This window comes from Python bivittatus, unplaced genomic scaffold (assembly GCF_059951505.1).
Source record: "Python bivittatus isolate LINGU-HERP-01145 unplaced genomic scaffold, Pbiv_v1 ctg000560_np1212, whole genome shotgun sequence".
Classification (NCBI taxonomy): domain Eukaryota; kingdom Metazoa; phylum Chordata; class Lepidosauria; order Squamata; family Pythonidae; genus Python; species Python bivittatus.
The window spans coordinates 6,454,542-6,476,630 of NW_028277083.1; the positions used below are offsets into that span (position 1 = coordinate 6,454,542).

Here is a 22,089-nt window from a genome sequence, read left to right on the forward strand (position 1 = left end):
AAGAGTGGAGCCTATTGTAGCAAAATTCAAGTTAAATACACAATGATTCAAGTTAAATACACAATGGTTCGAGTTACACAATACTACTTATACAGTATTATAGAATAATACTGTTCCGGCTTACCTACAAATTCAACTTAAGGACAGGCCTTGGGAACGGAACTCGTTCTGAAACTGGGGACTCCCTATATTTGATCACCCAATTCTCCTAAGTCTCATTTTTCTGGCAATATTTTCTCTGATTGTGGACTCCTGATCAGTGATGACCACTGATTAGTGTTCAGCTGGAGCGCCAACTTTCTGTTTTAACAAAGCAGCCTCTTCCTTATTTATTCATTTCATTCATATCTCAACTTCTAGGAGATCAAGGTGGTAAATGGGATTCTGCCTATCCTATTAATGTCCTAACACCTCTAAGGGTTTGACTAAGCTAAAAATGGCATCCAGGTTCTCACACACCATGCTAATTGCAGTCGCTCCCACTTATCAACAACCTAGCTTCTCCATTCCTTCCGGCAGACCATGGCTAATACCTTTTCCACAAGGACCATCAATTCATCTTTTGGCAATAACACAATAAAAGGTCCATTGTCCTTCATTGTTTCAACCGTCCAGTTTCTTGGGGAGCTGGAAAACAAAGCTGGAATCTCAGATGAAAAAAGAAAGCCTTGAATTTACCACCAAGTTTAAGAAAAATGTACCAGTAAGGTTCACATGTTGGAAGAGAGGTGAAGGAGGAAGGCTATGCCAGCAGGCCTGGGGACCCCAGGGGACGGGTGAACTAGTGAGGTGGCTCCATTAATTTTAACATCTCTTTGTCTATTATTTTTTTGTTTGGTTTTTATATCTTTTAATGTATTTATTGATTGTTTTAGTTCTGTTGTACACCGCCCAGAGTTGCTTGCTTGTGAGACGGACGGCTATGTAAATTGTGTAAATAAAATAAATAAAAGAAGTGTTTATAGTACAGAGTTTGTGCTAGAAAAATCTAAGTTTCTTCTCTGAAGATAGTGGTTGGCTTCTTTCAAAGCTGCTACTCAATGGGAGACCTGCACAGATCTTACCCGTGCAATTCAATCAGCCTCTGTTTAATTTCCATCTTCTGCTCATAGCTGAGATGGAGGCACTGGCCATATCGGTGGAGAATCACTGCCGTTACTTCCGGGGAGACCCCGTCGCAGATGAACGCAGGGGACAAATGGCAAAGAAGATTGCCCAACAGGTCCACAGAATATTCATCTGCCACCGAACCATTCTGAAACAAGCCACATTAATTAACAAGCTACAGAGATGTTACCTTCAATTGCATTTGGAACCGAAAAGGTGCCTGGGTTTTACAGATTTAATTGGTGGCTCTTTTCCCATTTCAAGGAGCATGCCCCAGCGACCTCTTTTTCCAACCTATCCCTGGGATGTTGCCCTGATCCCCCCTCCAGCCTGCCCAGGAGGCAGACTTTGAATTGAAACAATGGGATGTTCTTACTAAGCAACGCTGGACCTTCTGGAGAAGGGCTCTTTTCTTCTGCCTGCTCCAGACGAGATGATCGAGGTCCACCTTTCCCAAGCCGATCAGAAAAGGGACACAGCGTGATCCCGTGACGGAGTCCAGGAACTGGGCACTAAAAGTTTTCCAAAGATCACTTTGTGGAGATGCAGAAACGACAAGATTTACTTCTCCTTTCTCTAGCCTACACCTGAGACCAGCTGAATCAGAAACACGCTCTCATTGACTTCAGGAGGGTTTCTGTCCAGCTGCTCGCCTAGATTTTTAAATAAAATTTTATTGGAAGGAATGGAAAGTGAGAGAGAAAGTATAAGTGAGAGAGAAAGACAGACAAGACATATAAGAAAACAAAAGATAAGGTGCAGATGGCTATCCCTACTGAATTTTAAATTCATTAAACATACTGGGTTAACGCAATACAAACCACTTACAGAACCACAAACCGTAAATATTAAAATAGTAATGAAAATTATAGATCCAGTTGAAACATGATTCTATAGAAAAGAAAACCCATGTTTTGGATGGGATGCAAAACCATATAAAACAGCAAAATCCAAGAATGGTTTCCCCTTGGAATTACATTTTGCGTCCGATTTATTTTTTAGGTAGGAAGTCGTTTTTGACTTCGAAGCATATTCCCATAATTTCACTACCCACTTTTCCAAAGAAGAGATCAAAGGTCTTTTCCAATAAAAAGCATACAGTATAGATTCCTTGGAGCCTTTAGTAGAAGTTATATGGATAGATCTGAATGGGAGATTCGCCCAGCTAATGGTCTACAGCTGAGCTCCCTACAGGATCAACAAATCTGAATCATGTCTCTGCCCAAAAATTAGTAAAATAGCCACATAGCCTCAAATCCAATTAGTAGTAATAATAGTTTCAAGGTGAGTGCAAACAAGCAACTTTTTACAACCTCTAAATTCCTTGGGTTTAAATCCGAATCATTATAGTATTTACAGAATTTGAAGTCTTAACTTTCATTAGGGAGGCCTTCTAATGATTACAATGAAATGATCCTTTGTCTTTCCTATAGTCCTTTCAAATCTGTATCCTAATGCTCAATACTCCCATTAAAATCAAATTAATGGGTTTTCATTATTTGAAGACGCAGTGACTACCAGTCATGTTTTTCTGAAAACCATGAAAGAAATGCATGAATATCGGCTGGAATAATACATGTATATATAATTGGCACTATAAAGATCTATAATTTTCATGTTGTTTTTCATGCTGGTTAGAGAAAAAAGAAAAGGAAGGAAATTAAAAAGAATGGCTTACGGAAGCACAGCTAAAAGGTAGGGAGGTACAGATGCTTCAGAAATTGTCCAGAATTTCCAAGCCAAACAATTGATCTGCAAAGAGGATTTTTCAAATGTAATTGCATAGAAACAACACACATAAAAAGCTATAATTCTGAGTAACTATTTTTTTCTAGATATGCCAACATAATATCAGTAATTTCAATCCATTGTCAAGTCAATTTCACACTTAGTCAACACGATCTCAAACTGACATTGTCACTTTTCTGTACATTTGTGATTAAAAAAAAAGTTTGCGCATTCCATATAGAGTCCCTAAATACATACCTTGTTTCAAGCAATGTATGCCCACAGAATTATGCATTTTTGGCATGTTACTTTCATTAATATGTGTTAAACATACAAAAAAAAGGCATGTATGAAATCTAACATCCACACTTTTGTAGATCTGCTTGGATTCAGAGAAGGGCAGAATTCAGAAAGCAATTGCTATTTTTGATTACATTATTTCCAAAATGTGAAATCAAGTCCATTCTCCTTACAATGCAAATCACAAGAATGTCTCTGTATTTAATTTGCCCTAAGTAAATGTTTGAAATCATAATCCGGATGCTTAACAGACCTTCTGTTAGAAACAATATGAACGTATTAGGGTATTTCACAGTTGACCTGAAAGGGGGATAGCAAGTGAAGATGCTTTTCGAATACGTTGAAGATGTTCAAAAAAGAGTTTGCGCTCAAATTCTCAATGTGCCGGCAGGTCAGTCCTTTCAACAGCTGTCCGATGCTGAATTGAAGGAGAAGAAAAGGTACAGAGTAAGCATTTGCAAGGTCCAATTTAATTATCTCTAAGAATGTTCCCTCTCATTCAATTAGATTCAATCTCTGGAAAACAATGTTTTCTAAGTGAGGATCAAATTCCCCTCTTTCAATTCATGTCTTCCCAGACGGTTCTATTATAACTCTCCTAATTTCCAACCAGCATGGCCAATGGTCAAGGATGATGGGTGCTGTAGTGCCACATCTCTGGAGGACATCAAGACTGGAATGGCAGAAATGATAGATAGATAGATAGATAGATAGATAGATAGATAGATAGATAGATAGATAGATAGATAGATAGATAGATAGATAATGGTAGAAATAGATTGATAGAGATGATAGAGAGAGAGATAGAGGTAGAGGTAGAAAGAAAGATAGGAAGATAGATAATAGTTTCTGGAAGAGAGAAGGGATCACCATGCCTGTTTCTGTGCTCTGTTTTGTGAACAGCCTAGTTGACCCTCTGCCATGGCCCTGTCTATGCACTGGATGACAGATCTTATCCAAATTCTCAACCCAATTCATTTCTGCATAGACATCTTGCTCACTGTATATCGGTCACAACACCAAGCGCCTAGAAATTGGTATGATTTAACAGCAAAGAATATCATTCTGTGTTATATTGGAGAAGTAATGTCCCCAAATATAACACGAAGGGAGCCTAGATTCTTCCATTCAATTTAATTATTAAAGAACCGTTAGTTAGATAGCAGGGGTGAGCGATCCGATTGTAATGGGGAAATGGCAGTGGTTCCCCTTCTCTGTGCTGTAATCTGCTCCATCAGATGTGATCATGGCCACAACACTTGTCCCCAGGCGGAACCATTGCTCCCGGACTCAGTGTTGGCAACAGGGTGCCCACCTTGGCTCCAAGAAGGGTTCTATCTCCTTCCCAGAATTGCTGAAATCTCTGAAGGTCTCCAAATGCTGTGAGAGGGTGGTGGCTCATGCAAGAGCTTGCATGGGAGATCCAAGACTTTAAGGAGTCAACTGGCCCAGAATACCAGCTTTGCAGGGTCGCACAGGGTTAAAAAGTTCACCAATCCTTGTCTTGGACACACAGGTAAGATGTGAATTCTTAAGCCCATCAAAGTCTCACAAAACTGGGGGAATTTCCGGCATCTTGAACTAACTGAGGACCCGTGTTCAGGTCACCACTCAACTATGGGTGATGTTGGACCATGGCCTCTTTCCAGCCCAAGCTACATTGCTGGGTTTTGTTGGGAGGATAAAATGGACACACACAGACGAACACACAATTGTGCTGTTTTGAGCTCCCAGTGAAACACAGGGTATAAACTATAGCAAACGTCAAGTAAAGGATATTTAGTATTTTAATATTCTCACTATAACACAAGAATTAAAACACAGAGGATGCTGTCTTACCTTAAGAGATCAGGCAGAGGAGTTTTCCTTGACAATAATTCATACAGAAACAAAGCCTGAAATTAAACAGATAAGGGATCTATACCCTACAGCAGTGTTTCCCACCTTGGCAACTTTAGGAGATGTGGATTTCAACTCCCAGAATTCCCCAGCCAGCATAAGTGTCTATATAACACACACATACTCATACACATAGGATTTCATGTTATATACCTACGAATAAAACATACACAAAACTGAGCAAGGACAGACTTGGTTAGTACTTGGATGAGAGACCACTAGGAAATTCCAGGCTGAGACTAGATTGGGAAATCAAAAAAACATCCCAGATTTTGCCAGGAAAATGGCCACAGATGTATCCGTAGAATCACTGGGAGCTGAGCTGATTTTCTCAGTTGACCAAGTGTGGCCATTCTGCCTATTTTCCTAATACAAAGGCAGGGTCAGGGGTCAAAAAAGTCAAGATGGCAGATGCAATCAAAGCCCTACCCTCTTTTACATGTGTCACGCACACAGATTAAAAAGAGGCAGGGCTTCCATCACATGGTTGCTTCTGCGATCTTGACTTTTTTGACCCCTCTGAGGACACCCCTGACAATGGGGTTTGGGAGAGTATCCAGATTAGGGCCATGGTGTGCTGCAAGGGAAGGAGAACTGCACCCTTCTGCTTTCCTCTTGACCCAAAACCTCTCCTTCTCTTCCACTTTCTGGTGGCCAAACCCAAGATACCCGCAAAGGGCCATCATGCAGCCATCCAGCAGCTGGTTTCCCCTTGTCGCTCTGCCAGATTACCTGGCTTGGCTTCAGCTCTTTTTTCTTCACCAGCGTCACGTTGAAGCTGCCTGCCTTCCACAAATCAAACAGGGACACCTCAGTAAAAAAGGCACTGGGCAGATTGATGAGGACAGACGAGAGGTGTGTGGAATCCAGGATCTGTAGAAAAAAGGGGAGTCTGAGTTTAACTTGCTTCCTTCGGCTGGCTCAGACATCCTGCTCTAGATATTGAGAAGTTTCTGTAATGGGATGGGGGAATGACCTTGAGAGACAGAAGGAAGAGCCGCAGACTAGGCAACAGTCAGATAAGTGTCAGCTGAGCCCACAGGAGGAATGGGGACGTGGTAAACGTCTCAGAAGGGACCCTCCCTTTTCCTGAATCGTAAAGGCAAAGGGGGAGAGATGTTCTTTCAGACTTGCAAGTTTCTGTTAATGTAACCTTACAGTAAAGATAGAGCTAGTACTTCTGGGTGTGCTTCTTGTCTGGACTACCTCGCAAGGCTGACATCAATCTCACAAGTCTGAAAGTATATCTCTCCCTGCCCTTTCAGTTTAGATCAGTGTTTTTCAAACTTGGCAACTTTAAGACGTGTGAATTTCAACTCCCAGAATTCCCCAGCCAGCGTGCTGGCTGGGGAATTCTGGGAGTTGAAGTCCACACGTCTTAAAGTTGCCAAGTTTGAAAAACACTAGCTTAGGTGGTCCCCCACTTAACAAGTTATGGATGAGTTTTGCTGAGACTTCTGAGGCTAGTCCTCTTGATAAGATTGTGTGAAATGAAGAAGTTGGACAGGAAACCTTTCTGGTTCTCAATCCGTGAAGTCTCCATCTCATTTACACCTCCACCACTCAGAAATATCAGTGCTTACCTTCCGGAAGATTCCTTGTCTTTGAGCCGGGGACAAGTCCAGTGCCCGCTGTGCCAAGGCACTCTGGATCGCCTGAGAGAGTTCATTGGGATTCATGTTGTAGAAGGACAAGGTGTCAATGCCAGTCACCAAAGCCCCCATTTGACTAACGTTGTGAAACAACAATGCCTAACAAGAGAATCCAGGACAAGGAGATCAGGATGTCAAGGGAGGCATCCCGAGATCAAGAAAACTTTGTGCTTGACTCTTTTCGTTCTTGTGTTGAGTAGAAAATTGCTTGGAAAAGAAGAGGACTGAAAAGCCATTTATGGTGAGGGACAGCTGTTCAAGGAGGAGGGTGAAAAAACAGCATCCATTTCTGCAATCTTAGGCAATTTGTTATATTTTCCCCCTCTCTGTTCCTCATTGTTTTTCTCCCTACCACATCTCGTTGGACTGTAAGCCTGAGGATACCATTTTTTAAAATAATATAAACTAGTGTTTCTCAACCTTGGCAACTTTAAGGTGTGTGAACGTCAACTCCCAGAATTCCCCCTGGCTCCAAAAACATGCCTATCGTTGACATCTCAAATTAATATCTGAATCTCCCTCCAACAAACCAAACCAAACCAAGTGTTCACCCACATTAACTTCACAAGAACCCTGCCAAGTAGATGAAGTCAAGAGAGAATGAATGCTCCAAGCTCAGTTGGTGTGATTATGTTCAAATAACCACTAAGTATTAATGTGGTTTGCTAGGCTTTGGCTGAGTGGGAGGTGTGAACCACCTCTTGTAGCTTACAAACCATGATTGATGGCTGAAAGGATAGTGTGAACCTAGCCAAGTGTGCTTATTCAATAAATGGTTCGGTAAACCACCATTTGCCCAGTATGTGAACTCAACCAGCAAGCGTTGCAATGGGCTTGGAATTAACCCAACACTCCCAACTGTCTCAAGAGATACCTCAGCAAAAGAGGTTCAAACCAAACAGATGCCTTGGACAATACCTTTTCATAAAGCAGATATTTGCCGGATAAAACTATAATTTGGCTTTTGGCCCATCCGGAGACTTGGTTTAATGTGGAGATTGCAGAATGCACAGCTCTGGGGGAGAGAGATTCCAGCTGGCTGGTTGCCAGTCCAACGACGGCATCTGAGAGGGTGCCCAGAGTGTCATTTAAAGTCTGGTTTTGCACGGCAACGTTGAGAAGTTGGGACTTCAGCTGGAACCATTCCAAGGATAGCAATAATCACAACAAGAACCACAAGGCTTTGAAGAGCTGATGTTGAGAAGCTCAGGCACATGGTTTTCAAAGTCAACTGCCTTTCTCAAAGACAAAAGAGACCACCGCAAAGCCCTTGGCAGTGATGTTGTCACAGTTCCTACCTACCTTCTGAACATTGGCCTGGAAGTTTCTCAGCTGGTGACATTTAATCATTTGGTGAAGCAATGCCCGAGCTATGGTGGAATCCATCTCTGCCAGATCATAGTAGAAACAAACCAGCAAACCCAGCCTAAGTGAGGAACAACAGAGGTTAGTTGACTTCCCTTTCTCTGGATTTTGTTTTATTCTGGAGGGATTGCATTTTCTTTTCTTTTTTCTATCTTCATTAAGTTTATTTTAGACTTGAGGTGTTTTCCACCTCAAAATAGTAGGCAACTGAATTCTAACACCCAGAATTGCTTCTTGGTGCCCTTCAAGAAGTTAAATGTAGCTCTCATCCCATAGATATCATCTCTGTCTAGCTGGGATGAGCAAAGTGGACACCAACAGTTTCCAAATTATCTTGAGCCAAACTCAACATCCAAAATGCATCATTAAGGGAGGGGCTTTGAACAATTTCATGCTTCTCCTCATGGAACAGACCAATCAGACAACTTCACAAAACTTCAAAGAACTATGAACTTGGAAGAGACCATCAAGACCATCTAGGAGTTGGAAGGAGCACAAAGACCTTCTAGGCCAACCCTTTGCAATGTGCAAGGAGACTAACTCAACCATCTACAAGAGCTGGCTCTTCTTAAAAACCTCCAGATGGAGAACTCACAACCTCCATAGGTAGACTGTTGCATTGTTGTTCAGTTCTTACCCTCAGAAAGTGTTTTCCTTATATTTAAATTAAATTTAGGCAGTGCAACTTTAATTTCTGAGCCTAGTTTCTGTAGCCATAGAAAATAGTTCTTGACTACCTTCCCTGTAGCTTCCGTGTTACTTGAACATGGCTATCATGTTCCCTTCAGTCTTCTTTCCTCCAGACTGAACATCCCAAGTTCCTTCAGCCTGCCCTCATACAGTGTGTCCTCAAGTCTCCATATCATGTTAGCTGAGTTCCTCTGAATTTCCCATATATTGCAAACTTTCACACATTTAAGGTACCCCTCCTTAGCCTTCAAAATGCAACCCTGAAAAAAACATAAAACTTGCCTGTACAAAGTTGTTATGTTCCGCATATCAAAGCCAGATGCGTTGATTCTTTCCAAGAAGGCTTGTGCAAGATCTGGTGTGATATCATACACCGTATCCAGTTGCTTGGTTGCATTGTCGTAGCTGACAAATAACCACATCTAAGCAGCAGAGAAAAGACAAGTGAGAGAGAAATTAATGAAGTCCTTTCAGTAGCCATAAATGAGGTCTTGACCAGCTAAACATCTGATTAATTATTTTGGTATGTCAAGAAATCAGAGGGTCTCTCCAAATGTTGACGTTCTGTAGCAATTTATCCATCAGATTCTTTAGACTCTTTAGACTCAACCTAAAATAAAATTCCACTAGATTTATTGAAGGAATAAGAGTTTAAATGATTACAGAAGTTCCAGCAAATGGGTAACTTTCAGTCTTGAGTTCAGGGTTTCTGCAGGGTGGTCAAAAATGTTAAGATGGCAGCCACAAAGGAAGAGCTTCAATTGCACCATTGTGGCCACCATCTTGACTTTCTTTACTATACCCTGCAGAAACTTTTTCAGCTTCTTGAAAACAATGGTGCTGTAAACCACGAAGTGGGAACCATGAACCATGGTCTTCTCCAACTAGCTGGAGAAGATGCAAGGATTTAACATCTCCCAAACCACTTCTGGAATCTTTCTCAAGTTCTGAACAAACACTTAGATCAGCACATGAAAGAGGGAAAACATTTTTTTCCAACCAGAAACCAGAAACTTTAATTTTAAGCTGATATTTTTCCCCCAGCCCCTAAGATGCCATCACTGAAGGGGCAGAGCTGAAATAAGAATGATTTTGCATGGAAACAACCTGTTCATAATAAAATACATGTGTGTAATCTAGTTCCTTTGAATATTTTAAATGTGGTTTGCCAAAGCAACAATCTAAGTGTTAAATTGAAGGCTATTTTCTGTTATACGTTTTTATATTCTGGTTTTTAAAACAAACTTTAAATAAAGACCCATTTTTGTCTAGCCCTGAATGTTTGGAAGATTTCAGCAAAATCCACACACCCATTTTTGGGTTTGTTTGCTTGAAGTCCCTAAGAACTACAGTCCATAATAATCTAGAATGGAGGGATAGGTAGCAGGAAATTGATGGGACAGTACATTTAATCCTTAATAGCACCTCAATAGGTCCCAGCCTTCATACTGGTATTTATCTTGATATTTTTGAAAAAGGAGTTTGGTGATTTTATTATGTAGCATAAATCCTTCAATTCATGGATTTTTCAGGTTTCCAGAATCCAAAAATTGTCTGCAAATGATATTAACAGAAGAAATCCAGAAATGTTTATGAAAGGTCCCCAGAGCTCCATGGTAGACATTCCATAACTGGTCTTTGTAGGCAGACATTATTTTTACTTACTTCATACGGGTTACTTTTCCTGATTTCTTCAAGGGGGAGATGAACCATATACCTGCCCAGAATCCACAGGTTTTCAGCGCTGACCCAAGACGTGGAATTCTCTGAAGCTAGGAGAATGAACATCAATCGCATGAGTAGCTACCTCTAGGAACATCAGCAATGTTAAAAGCTCATTAGTAGGTCCTGCAAGCAAAATGTGCTGTTTGTGGTGGAAAATGCCAGGAGAAAAAAGGAAATACAGTCAGGGCAGATCAGACAAGAAGTTTGGGAAGGAGGAATGCAAACTCCTAGATGAGTGTAGGGATGTTCTTGATGAAGTATGGAAGAATCACGACTTGGGTAAAAGGGGCTGAAATCTTTTTTAAGTTCTGAGAAACAAGATAACATTCAGAGGAGGCTCAGGAAGAACACTTCCTAGATCTACTGGAATAGAAGAGGGGGAGGTCCAGCACAGTCAGACTTGCAAGAATCTGTTATTACAGCCAATCTTTAGCCTTCCTGTGAAGTGGATTTCCTGATCTGGTCTCCCTAGTGGGCTGATCTCAATCTTGCAAGTTTGATTCTGTTGCATCTCCTCCCCCTTCTCCTCCCCCCCTTCTTATACTCCAGCGAATCAAGGAGGCATCTACTTGAACTTCCAAATGTTATCTCGTTGCTCTGGATTTAGATGTTTCAGCCCCTTTTGCCTAGTAACAGTTCTCACATATTTCCATCAAGATCATCTTCCTTACTCTCTACAGCAGTGTTTCTCAACCTTGGCAACTTTAAGATGGGTGGACTTCAACTCCCAGAATCCCCCAGCCAGCATGCTGGCTGCGGGATTCTGGAAGTTGAAGTCCATCCATCTTAAAGTTGTCAAGGTTGAGAAATACTGCTTTACAGTAAGGGAAACCCAGAAGGAACGTCCCCAATCCTTCTCAAGCTGGACTGCATCAGAGGCTGAAAGAGGAATTCCAGATCTCATTTCTCAGCCTTTGGGCCAAATCAAGACTGGACGTCACAATGATTAGACTGACCGAACAGCAAAATTCAACCAGCGTTTATCTATTATTTTTGCTCTACTGCCCTCTACTGAACATCATCAAAATGATATGATAAGGTAAAACCTTCTTCAGGCCCAGCTCAGCTCTTGGGGACTTACAAGATATATCCACATAGTTTTCTTGGCAATGGAGATAGTTTTGCCTTTCCAGTTGAGCTGACCATTCTAAGGTTTCCTTGGGGTCACCCATACAAATACTAACCAGATCCCCTTCTCCTTAGCTTTAAAAAACTGGGTGGGTGCTCCTTGCTGGACGGGTGCCAGCTGGATGGGTGCTGCTTTTGCTGTAGTTTTGTGTAAATCACCCACAAACACACCCTGAGACACGTGCACGTGCATGCATGCACACAGATAAATAACATATTTCACTTGCCACTGGCATTGTACGATGGTTGTAGGTTCTTCATCATCCATTCATACACAGCCCTTTGAGTATTGGCAGTTAGCCTGTCGTAGAGGTCTTTGAATACTATTGACCTAGAAGACAAAGATCACACAGGGATCAGACAGGATGCCCCAGCAATTTGTTTGCAAAAAGTGATCCAGCCAAAATGTCTCGGGACTGCACAAAACTGAGAAAAACCAGGTCAACAGAGCAGGTAACTGATATAACCCTAGAGGAAGGGAAGTCCTGTGTAATGGTCTGTGGGAATGACCTTGGGAGACAGAAGGAGGAGAGACAGACTGGACAACTGGCATGTAAAAGATATCTCATCCCACAGAAGAAGAGGTGACGTGGGAAGCGTTTCAGAAGGGACTTTCCCTGGTTTTCCGGGGAGTAAAAGGAGAAGAGGGAGAGGAGAAAGACTTTCAGACTTGCAAAGCTCTGTTCATGTAACCTTACAATAAAGATAGAGCTAGTATTCATGGTTGTGCTTCTTGAATGGACTGCCTTGAAGGGCTAACACCCTGTCTTGGAGCTGAGAGCACACTTGGTATTTTGAGTGTGTGTGGTAGGTGTGTTCACAAAATGGCTGCCACAAGAGAATGGCTTGTCAAGGTTGCTGCAGACCATCACACAATACCCATTTGCCTGTAGACCGACTAAGACCCCAGGATACAGGGGGTGTCTGGTAGTCCTTCTCCAACTAATAAATCCTATGAAATTCACATCAGCACTTGCAAATTGCAGCTCCCTTCATCAGATGCATGGAGCAGCAATGCATCTGGAGCCACCCCTCCAAGCGTCTGATGAAGGGAGCTGCAATTCACAACAGCCGAGACCTTTTAATAGGATTTGTTAGTTGGAGAAGGTGCTACCAGACGCCTCCTGAATTTTTCCTACTGGAGATTCACACAGCTTTCCTCCTCCTAAGTTGCCAGGAAGTTCTCTACTCCCCTCATCTGGACTTTTATGGAGTCCAAAATACAATATAATGCTAGAAACTGGGGCTTGGCTTTGCATGATACCAGCTTACTCCTTGCTTTTAAAAAAAAAAATCAAAGTAACTTATTGAAAAAAGTAATCAGGTGGAGCAGAATGTCTGGTGGGCTCAGAGGAAGGTGTCAGAGAAGACATGGGTGTTCATGGACATCAAGGTGCTGAGCCCTCCCTTTCATTGCAGAAATATTAAGTAACTGTTTTCCTTCTGCATAATAAACAGTTGAGAAAGTGACTTACAGATTTCGGAAAGCATCTTTCGGAAGATCTTGCGGGAAGCTTGCCACGTTGTGGGCTTGGAGATAAGTGGCCGAAGAGGCTTGAAGGATCTGGCTTAAGATGTCCACGCATTCAGCAGAATTGAGGAGCAGAAAGCACTTTTCTAACGTAATAAGGACCAAGGTACGGTTCCCCCCGGGACTTTGGAAAAGTTTCTCTCTTATTCCAGGTAGGTCGATCAGAATATTTCCCAGTTCCTGGAGATACAGGAAAGATATCTAGCCATGGGAAGGCAAGTGAGATGTCAGACCGTAGCTCTGCAGGGCTGTCACTGGAGAGTTAGAAAATGAACGATTGGTGGTTGCCTTCTGATGATGATGGAGAAGGAGAAGGAGAAGGAGAAGAAGAAGGAGAAGGAGAAGGGGGAGGGGAGGGAGGAAGGAAGGAAAGAAAGAAGGAAAGAAGGAAAGAAGGAAAAGGAAAAGGGGAGGGGAGGCGAAGGGGGAGGGGAGGGGAAGGGGAAGGGGAAAGGGAGGGAGGGAGGGAGGGAGGAAGAAAGGAAGGGGAAGGGGAAGGGGAAGGGGAAGGGGAAGGGGAAGGAAGCTCTGTGTGTGGAGAAGGAAGGAGGAGGAGGAGGAGGAGGAGGAAGAGGGGAGGAAAAGAGGAAGAGGAGGGCAGGAAGTGATCACACTACACGGTGTCCCTTTTAAGAAGGGTTCAAACAAACTGGAATATTTTAGAGAAAGGCTGTGAGGATGCTCAGAGAATCAGGGTTGGGGAAGGTACACACTCAACATCTGGATCATATAAGACCGTGTTCCTCAACCCTGGCAACTTTAAGACCTGTGGACTTCAACTCCCAGAATTTGGTACCCTCTCTTCCTTAAAAGAGAAAAAATTGTTGGAGGGCACCTGGATCGGTGCCAGTGGGAATGAGGCTTGCAGTAGAAATCCTTTATAGAAGAGGGAACGTGGGGCGAGCTTGTTCAGCTTTTTGTCACACACAGTGACCCGACCCGCCTTACCAAATACTCCTGGGTTCTTCCAAAGAGATACTTCATGGCTGTTTGAAAATACTCAGGCTGCATGTCCCGGAACACTGAAAGGAACATTCTGGGATGGTGGAAGAGGTGCTCAAAGTAATTGGTGATTGATTCCTGAAAAAGAGGGTGGAAAGTTTTGCACGTTCCAACAGGGGAAGGTGAGCCCCAAATCCTTTTCTTTTTTCAGTGCCAGGCCTCTTTCTGATGATGCTTGCTAGCCAAATTCAGCTCAGCCCGGTGTTCTGCTGCTCTTCGGGACCAGCCACCCCCTCAGAACGACAGGCTTGACAAGCAATCCATCCCCAGATACAGAAAAGCCCACCCATGTACACGAGGCAATCGGTCCATTTTACATCATGTGTCCTGCCCTGGGGCGACCCACAGATTCTCCCCTTCCCCCCACCCCAAAGTGAAGCATGGTCCCCCGCTGCTAAAATAGCACCACCCTGAAGGTACACACTGAACATCTGGATCGTATAAGACAGTGTTCCTCAACCCTGGCAACTTTAAGACCTGTGGACTTCAACTCCCAGAATTCCCCAGCCAGCAAGGCTGGCTGGGGAATTCTGGGAGTTGAAGTCCACAGGTCTTAAACTTGCCAGGGTTGAGGAACACTGGTATAAGAGACAAGAGCTAAGATCAGGGGGGCTCTGACTCCCATCAGACCTCACTGGCCAAGTGAGGATGGGATAGGTAATCCAGCCACATTGGTAGGACTCACGCAGCTTCCCCGCGCTTGGCAGAGATCCCCACTCTAAGCTGGCCATTTTGCTGCAGTTCAGTTGCTCCTTGAGAACAGTTTTCTATGATTTCATTTCCCCCCCCCCAAAAAAATGTCTTTACTTGCCTTTTCAGTATCTTTAAGGAAGCTTACACAAATGGAAAAAACAGATCAACAACATCTGGATCACCTGGCTTTGTATAGAGAATTGTTACTTGTGATTTTAATTGGGGGTACGTATATTTTTATTGTTTTTATTCTCTTGGATTTTAATTGTAAGCCGTCCAGAGTCACCCACTGGGGAGAGGGGGAGATATAAATTTAATAATAAATAAAAATAAATAAATAAAGTCCGTGGCCGTAAAAACAGAGAAGGGGATGAAGCACCTAGAAGTGAAATTCATAGACTTCTGGTGAGTTCATGGTCCTCTTGGCCATAAGGTAGAAACTGTTTGCATGGCGTTCTGTTGGGATGTTTTTTCCATTTTCAACCTAGCTGACAGTCCTCGGATTTCCTGGTGGTGCACCATCCAAGTATTAACCAGGTCTGATACTCCTTTGCATTTTCAAGCTTAGCCAAGACTGGCTAGACGCTACCACCTAGCTGAGGGTAGCAGTGAAATGAACTTTAAAAAAGCAGGGGGGGAAGGAGGTGGTAACATCCACTACAAAATGCATAAGCCACCGATGAAACATTTGCCAGAACAGCTAAACCAGAAAGAATCAAATCACACGATTGCTTTGGGTAAATGTGTGAACGCAGCCGCTATTTCGAGTCTAGCACCATCTCTGGCCAGCTAGTTTTACGGGGGTTTATTCCTGAATATCACCTTTCTAGTTCTGCCCACGCAGGAAATTTAAAACGTTTTGGAATGAAAATGTTAGATCTATACAACCTGTAAGCTGGCATAAGTAACTGCAACATTCTCGGCATGGCAGTAGGCCATGATTTTGTTAAAGAGATCTTTTGTCCAAATATTGGTGCTAAAAAAACGAAGGAGAAGGAGAAGAAAATCAGTCATTTACCCTGAAGAAGGATACAGAAAGGTAAAGCTCGTAGCAATGTAGCAAAGTTATTCACATTACTAGGAACTATTCACTTTTTACATACTGGCAATGTTTGCATAGCATCCAAACCATAGTTTATTCCATGAGCCCAATGATCTCAGTTTGTGCAACAAACTGAATATAAATTTCCCACAGGCCTGGATTCCCGCAACATTAGGTGAAAACGCACTTGGTTCATTTCTAGGCGAGTGCATCTTGTGACTTGCACCCCCAAATTCAAACGCTGGCAGAAGTTGCTATTCAGGACCAAAGTTCCATTCATTTTAACGCCAATTTTTGCACTTAAAAAGTAATTACATGATCCTATTTCCACGAGATGGGTCTCCAAACCCTGCTCCCCGGCTGAAACATTGAAAAACATAAAGCAAATGTTTACCTTTGGAAATTAAGGATATTGAGGAGAGCTAAAAAAAGGGAATATTTAAAAAGTTAATAAAATTAGATTAAACGAGGTTCAAAAAAGACAAAGAAAATTAATGCCAGTTACCGTTTAAATATTGCCCAGTTATGATCTCTTCCTAAAGGAGAGAAAGAGAGAGAATCGCACCCAGGTGAACAAGTATGAGGACATGGTAGAATGGTTAGAAACTTTTATTTAATCTATTGCTTTTATCGTTTTAATGTCATGCATTTTAGTGTGTTGGTAAATGCATGCTAAGCTTTTTTTTTTTTTTTTAACTTCTGTGTACTTAAGGTTGTTGTAAGCCTCTCTAGGAAGCTCCTGTTTTGAAGGGCAATGTACAAAAGTTGAAAACAAATAAAGAAATGATCGAGCACTATAAAAATACTGACCACGGTTCTTTGTAGCTGCGGAGGCAGATCTGGGGAGGGGAGGAGAAAAAAAACTATTTCAAAAAAAAATGCAAGAAATGGCTTCCGAAAAACTAGAAAATCAGACTTTAGAAAGGACTGAAATGATAGTGATTCATGTTATTGTATATCTTCAAAGAGCAGCTAAAACTAACCTGAGAAAAGCTTAAACTTAAAAGCTGAGTTGGAGGAGGAGGAGGAGGAGAAGCAGCAGCAGCAGCAGCAGCAGCAGCAGCAGCAGCAGCAGCAGCAGCAGCAGCAGCGGAAGAAGAAGAAGAAGAAGAAGAAGAAGAAGAAGAAGAAGAAGAAGAAGAAGAAGAAGAAGAAGAAGAAGAAGAAGAAGAAGAAGAAGAAGAAGAAGAAGAAGAAGAAGAAGAAGAAGAAGAAGAAGAAGAAGAAGAAGAAGAAGAAGAAGAAGAAGAAGAATGCTTTGATAACCAGTTTTGGAAACGTATAATGGCATTAAAATTATATGCTCAATTGACAGCTAGAAATTATAGGAATTCCAACATATCTCAGGGAATCAGGCTGGAGAAAGATGGTATAGTAGGACACCCAAATGGGGCCAAAATTAACCCATGGCAAGTTTGAGTTTCCCTTTGTTTTTCCTTTCCTGTGACTCAAATACACTCTGCTAAAGACCATTACTGTTCTAGGTAATCTACATGTTACTTCAATTCTTTTGTTCTGAAATTCTGAGATCCATTTTTGTGATGTCCAAGGCTTTTCATCTCACCTTGGCTTCCATTTGGAGGGCTCTCTGATTCCAGGGTGGGATTCACTAAAAGCAACAAGACAGATATTCTCCAGTCCAGGAGAAACATATCTCGGGTCCGTTTCAGGAGCTGAGAAGCCAGATTTGAAAAGAAAAACAGAAAGGGGGGTGTCATTGAATTGAGAGTCAGGTGGCATACTTAATTAATTAATTAATTAACAGACTCCGAGTAGGGTCCTGGGAACCCTGAGCCCCCAAGGCCGTTTACCACTGCCAAATGTCTTCTGCTGGACCCCAAGATCTCCTCTTTTGACCACAATGGCCCTCATATGGGCTTCTCCCACTGTAGAGGACCAGAACCCCATAAAACCAAGAGGAAGCTTCCTGGAGTTAAAAGACAGACAAACCTGAGATGAATCTACCTAAAAAAATCCAGGAAACTCACCTGAGGGACACCAGCCTTACTCAGCTGAAAAGTTGGGACCCCTTTTCCCCCCGCTCACCCCGGCCACCCAGAGACCTTGGAGGTAGGCCTCCGTTTGGCCAAAGAACTAGAAAACGGAGCCAAGCATCACGTGAACCCTTTGTGTGACTGGCGATAAGGATCTGATGCTGGGGACCAGCGTGATCCGCGTCAAGCCCTCGCCTTGCTTTTCCAAGCTGCTCCGCTGGGATTTCTCCAGTACGCCTCTGCTGTGCCGAAGTGTCCAGTTTCCCTAACAATGAGCTTAGTTGTATTTGTCACAGACTTCACCCTATTAATTTATCGGACGGTATGAAATTACCCGATGCAGCTTAACAAATCCTACCTTTTATAGCCATATTTCCAAAGAACTAGTCACTCCACATGCCATCGTGTTTGCCTTTAATGCAAACTATTGCTTTTCTTTCCTTTGGGGTGGGGGGGAGAAGGGTTTCTATATTTGTTATTTCTTGGAACTGTTTCCAAGTTGCTTTTCTGCCCACCTGGAGCTGCAAATCCCACGGATTTTTTAAAAAAAATAAAGCGATACAAAGATACAAGAAAAGATACAAAGATGAAAGAAAATTGCAACAAGAAAAGGAAAATGAAAAATGAAAACAATTCCCTTCAGAATGCCTAGGTGACATTTTCACTTAGGCCAGTGTTTCTCAACCTTGGCGACTTGAAGATGTGTGGACTTCAACTCCCAGAATTCCCCAGCCAACCATGCTGGCTGGAGAATTCTGGGAGTTGAAGTCTACACATCTTCAAGCTGCCAAGGCTGAGAAACACTGACTTAGGCAAAAAACCAAAGTAACTTTTTGAATGAGCTCAGAGAGGCACACCTTCCAATCATTAGAAAATAATTAAAAATAGCAGCTCCTATTTGAAACAGGAACTTTAACTCTTTCCTTCCTGCAGCCTGGCCAATCCAAAAGTCTTCCCCTCCGCTCAAGCTTGCTTTTTTGCAGAAAGAAGTTTGCAGAGACGCAGCATTTAAGTCTTTTCAAAGAAAGGAAAAAGTTGTCAAACTTTAATTAACAGAAGTGTCCCAATTACCCAAGATTGGAAGCTAGCCCATCTTGGGCTGATCTCAAGAAGCTAAGCAGGGTCAGAGAGACTTGGTATGGAGATGGGAGCCCTTCCTGAGCTTCAGGCTAGAGGAGGAAGTTGAAAAACCATTCCAGAAGAAAAAGGTAGTAAATCATGTCTGCACTGTTTCTAGAACGCTGCATGAATGCATCTATAAAGTCACCAGGAGGCTTTTGCAGAAGAGAAAAATAGCAGTTTTAAAATCCCAACAGATTCACCTTTGTATCCTGGGGATGCAGAAAGCTGGACCATTGAAAGCAAGTTTGTGGAGTGTCCTAAACTTCTGCACAATGCACCTCTTTAAAAAAAAAAATGCACATGTCTTGTCTGTTCTTCTTTTCCCCTTCTTTCCACCCCAAAACGAAGTTGGGGACCTACATCTTTGCTCTCAGCACATTCAAATACTTGGAGATGTTAAAGGGAGAGTGTTCTTGCCAATTAAAGAGAGGATGAGAGAAAGGGATGAAGAGAAAAGCAAAGAGGCTGAAAGCACCAGAAGACAAAAGAGAATGTAAAAAGTAGATAATCCAGGAATGTGTAAAAAATTCCAGGCCTCTCAAACACTGGGATAAGAAGCAGATTTGGGATAAGAAGCAGATTTGGGATTAGAAGCAGATTTGGGATACCCTGGGATAAGAAGCAGATTTGTAAAATATTCTTGGGTTTTAAGCTGCCCCATCAAACCTTAGAGGTTGGTTTCTCATGACTCGGAAGGACCATGAACGCATCATGGTTAACTGGGCTGCTGTGTTTTTCATGTGAGCATGGATGCCAACTCTTCTTGGCAACCTAAGGCCCTCACTGATGGGCTGCATTTTCAAAAGCCATTGGAACAACCTTGCAAATAGTGCCTTCCAAGCTGCTAGTCCTCAACCCTTTTTTTTCAGCCTAGCAGATACCCCTATGATTGACCTGTGTTAGTACCAGTAATTTAGAGCTGAAGAAGCTAACCAGGTCTGGGTTTTGTAAGTATTTTCTCCCTCTTCGTCCTGAGGTGATGCTTCTGACAGGCAACCAGGCAAGTCATTCTCTTTAAGCTGGTTTGGCATTCTCTTGCTAAGCCACAATACGGTGTTTGATCTTGGCTTAGTCTGATGCCCGAACCTCTGAAAGGAGCTTAAGCAAAATGATGATGAGGCTCACCCAGCGTGCTAAACAATGGTTTTGTTAAAGGTGAAGTATTAAATAAATCTCAAACCTCAGCTGGATGTGCAAAACTTATTAACTTCTAAACCAGCATTAACAAGACACAGTGGCTGAATTCACACAAACCTAGTTCAAAGCAACCACAAATATGGTGGTGCAGTGTATGAATCCAAGGGGTCCTTTATCTCTTAAATATCTCCATGTGAAACAGCGGCTTGATTGCTTACATATTTTGTGGGTGCCTCCAGAAAACATTATTGCATTTCCCCAACCCCATTCCTTAGTTTCTCCTTCTTTTCATTAGGCAAAGAGGCGGGGGGTAGAAATGAATTGTTTTAATTTACACCATTGACTGGAAGGAACTTGATTCTTTATATGTCTGGAAACCTGCTTATTATTTAATACCAGTTAGAAAAATAAACTTTTTAAACAAGAGGGAAATCAGAGGATTTGATTATTTTATTTTTGAACAGTTCATCACTGGAGCGTCTGGGGCAAGGAAAAAGCACTTTTATACTTTTTTTCAACAAAAAAGCCACAAAGCATCCAGGTATATCAGACAAACAAATCAAAATTCCAGGAATGATCAAACTGCCAACATCGAAGAAAGATTTCCCCACTCTGCAATATCACTGAAATCATTCACCCCACTGGCCTAAGCTAGAGAAGGTCTGTTTCCTCTCCTTCCATCAAAGATTAGATGGTGAATATTGAATGTTTGACTCACCTGAAGTCCAGAGCTCTTCTCCAGATCAAAACAGGTGGCTGGAAGAAGAGATGGCTGCTGAAAGCACAGCTCTCCAGCTGGAAAGGTGACGACAGAAAGAGGGTGATGGGGAGGGACTGAGAAAAGCCGAGGGTGAGCAATGAAAGGCAGTGGAGAAGGAAGGAGGAGGAGGAAGAGGGAGAAGAAGAGGAGAAGAGGAGGAGGAGGAGGGGAGGGATAGGAGGAGGAGGGGAGGGATAGGAGGAGGAGGAGGGAAGGGAGAAGAAGAGGAGGAGGGAAGGGAGAAGAAGAACATCTTGTGTTTTTCTTAGAAACACGCACTGACCTAAGTGTGTGAATGCTTGCCCACACAGCCACACACTCCTAGTTCTCCCTTGTGTCTATTCCTTGTGCAAATTAGGTAGCTCCTCAGGAAGACCCTTCAACTGTAGCTGAGAGATGCAAAAGAATTCAAGACCACTGGGGATCCAGCGTTCCTGAGTTAGACCGCTTTAAAGGTCCGGGATACTTGAAGCAAGGCTAACCCACAGGCCTACCGTCAAGAGCAGGTTGTTCTGAAGCCTTCATCCCTTCGACAGCACGTGTCTTTTCATGGAATTGTAGTCAGATGGGAGCTCAGAGGTCATCAAGTCCAACCCCCTGCCCACTGCAGGATTCACTACCCCATCCCCTTTGAAATCCTCCAGTGAAGGGGCAGGAAAGTTCACTTTAACCAAATTGGCGTCATAAATCGGTGTCGTTTTATTTGCAAAGCTCTGGTCACCCATGTTGAGTTTCCTCAGCATGGTGGGTCAGAGTTCTGGACAGCTAAATTCATAGCTCATAAACTCACTACTGGGCTGACCTGCCAAGCAGCTATAATATTGAAATGTCCTTGGCAAAAACAAAAAAGTTAATATACTCAAAGGAGAGTTGTGTCATTATTCAATTTTTTATTTGGTTTCCTCCCTGACAGATTTTTCACGGGTTCACTTACTCCAGTGTTTCTCAACCTTGGCAACTCTAAGATGGGTGGACTTCAACTCCCAGAATTCCCCAGTCAGCCATGTCTAAGTCTAAATACAATTCAACTTTGGAAGCAAGTTACCAAAAAAAGCTTTGCCACCTGTAAATTTTGTAAATATGGCGAGAATCAAATGTGAATGGGAAAGACACAGTTTTCAACCATGCTTGGCAATAAATTCTTCAGGCAAGTATGATAGTGTTCATACTGAAATGTTTTAAATTATTAACAAATCTCTCTAGACTTTTAAATA

The 22,089-nt window shown here is 42.5% G+C and overlaps 1 protein-coding gene across 1 annotated transcript in view; it reads right to left on the reverse strand.

Moving 5' to 3' along the window:
* OTOA (otoancorin) overlaps nucleotides 1-17,438 on the reverse strand; it is a 30,675-nt gene extending 13,237 nt beyond the window's left edge. Inside the window, exons 1-19 of the mRNA XM_025175446.2 lie at nucleotides 17,427-17,438; nucleotides 16,368-16,398; nucleotides 16,257-16,284; nucleotides 15,709-15,796; nucleotides 14,074-14,205; nucleotides 13,070-13,305; nucleotides 11,822-11,925; nucleotides 10,407-10,507; nucleotides 9,024-9,163; nucleotides 7,989-8,112; nucleotides 7,605-7,820; nucleotides 6,618-6,785; nucleotides 5,767-5,907; nucleotides 4,975-5,030; nucleotides 3,436-3,553; nucleotides 2,786-2,859; nucleotides 1,484-1,619; nucleotides 1,065-1,255; nucleotides 534-627 (exon numbers count right to left, since the gene is read on the reverse strand). Coding sequence (XP_025031214.2) covers nucleotides 534-627; nucleotides 1,065-1,255; nucleotides 1,484-1,619; nucleotides 2,786-2,859; nucleotides 3,436-3,553; nucleotides 4,975-5,030; nucleotides 5,767-5,907; nucleotides 6,618-6,785; nucleotides 7,605-7,820; nucleotides 7,989-8,112; nucleotides 9,024-9,163; nucleotides 10,407-10,507; nucleotides 11,822-11,925; nucleotides 13,070-13,305; nucleotides 14,074-14,205; nucleotides 15,709-15,796; nucleotides 16,257-16,284; nucleotides 16,368-16,398; nucleotides 17,427-17,438 — 2,190 coding nt within the window. The remainder of the gene's footprint in view (nucleotides 1-533; nucleotides 628-1,064; nucleotides 1,256-1,483; nucleotides 1,620-2,785; nucleotides 2,860-3,435; nucleotides 3,554-4,974; nucleotides 5,031-5,766; nucleotides 5,908-6,617; nucleotides 6,786-7,604; nucleotides 7,821-7,988; nucleotides 8,113-9,023; nucleotides 9,164-10,406; nucleotides 10,508-11,821; nucleotides 11,926-13,069; nucleotides 13,306-14,073; nucleotides 14,206-15,708; nucleotides 15,797-16,256; nucleotides 16,285-16,367; nucleotides 16,399-17,426) is intronic.
* Between the last annotated feature and the right edge of the window lie 4,651 nt (nucleotides 17,439-22,089).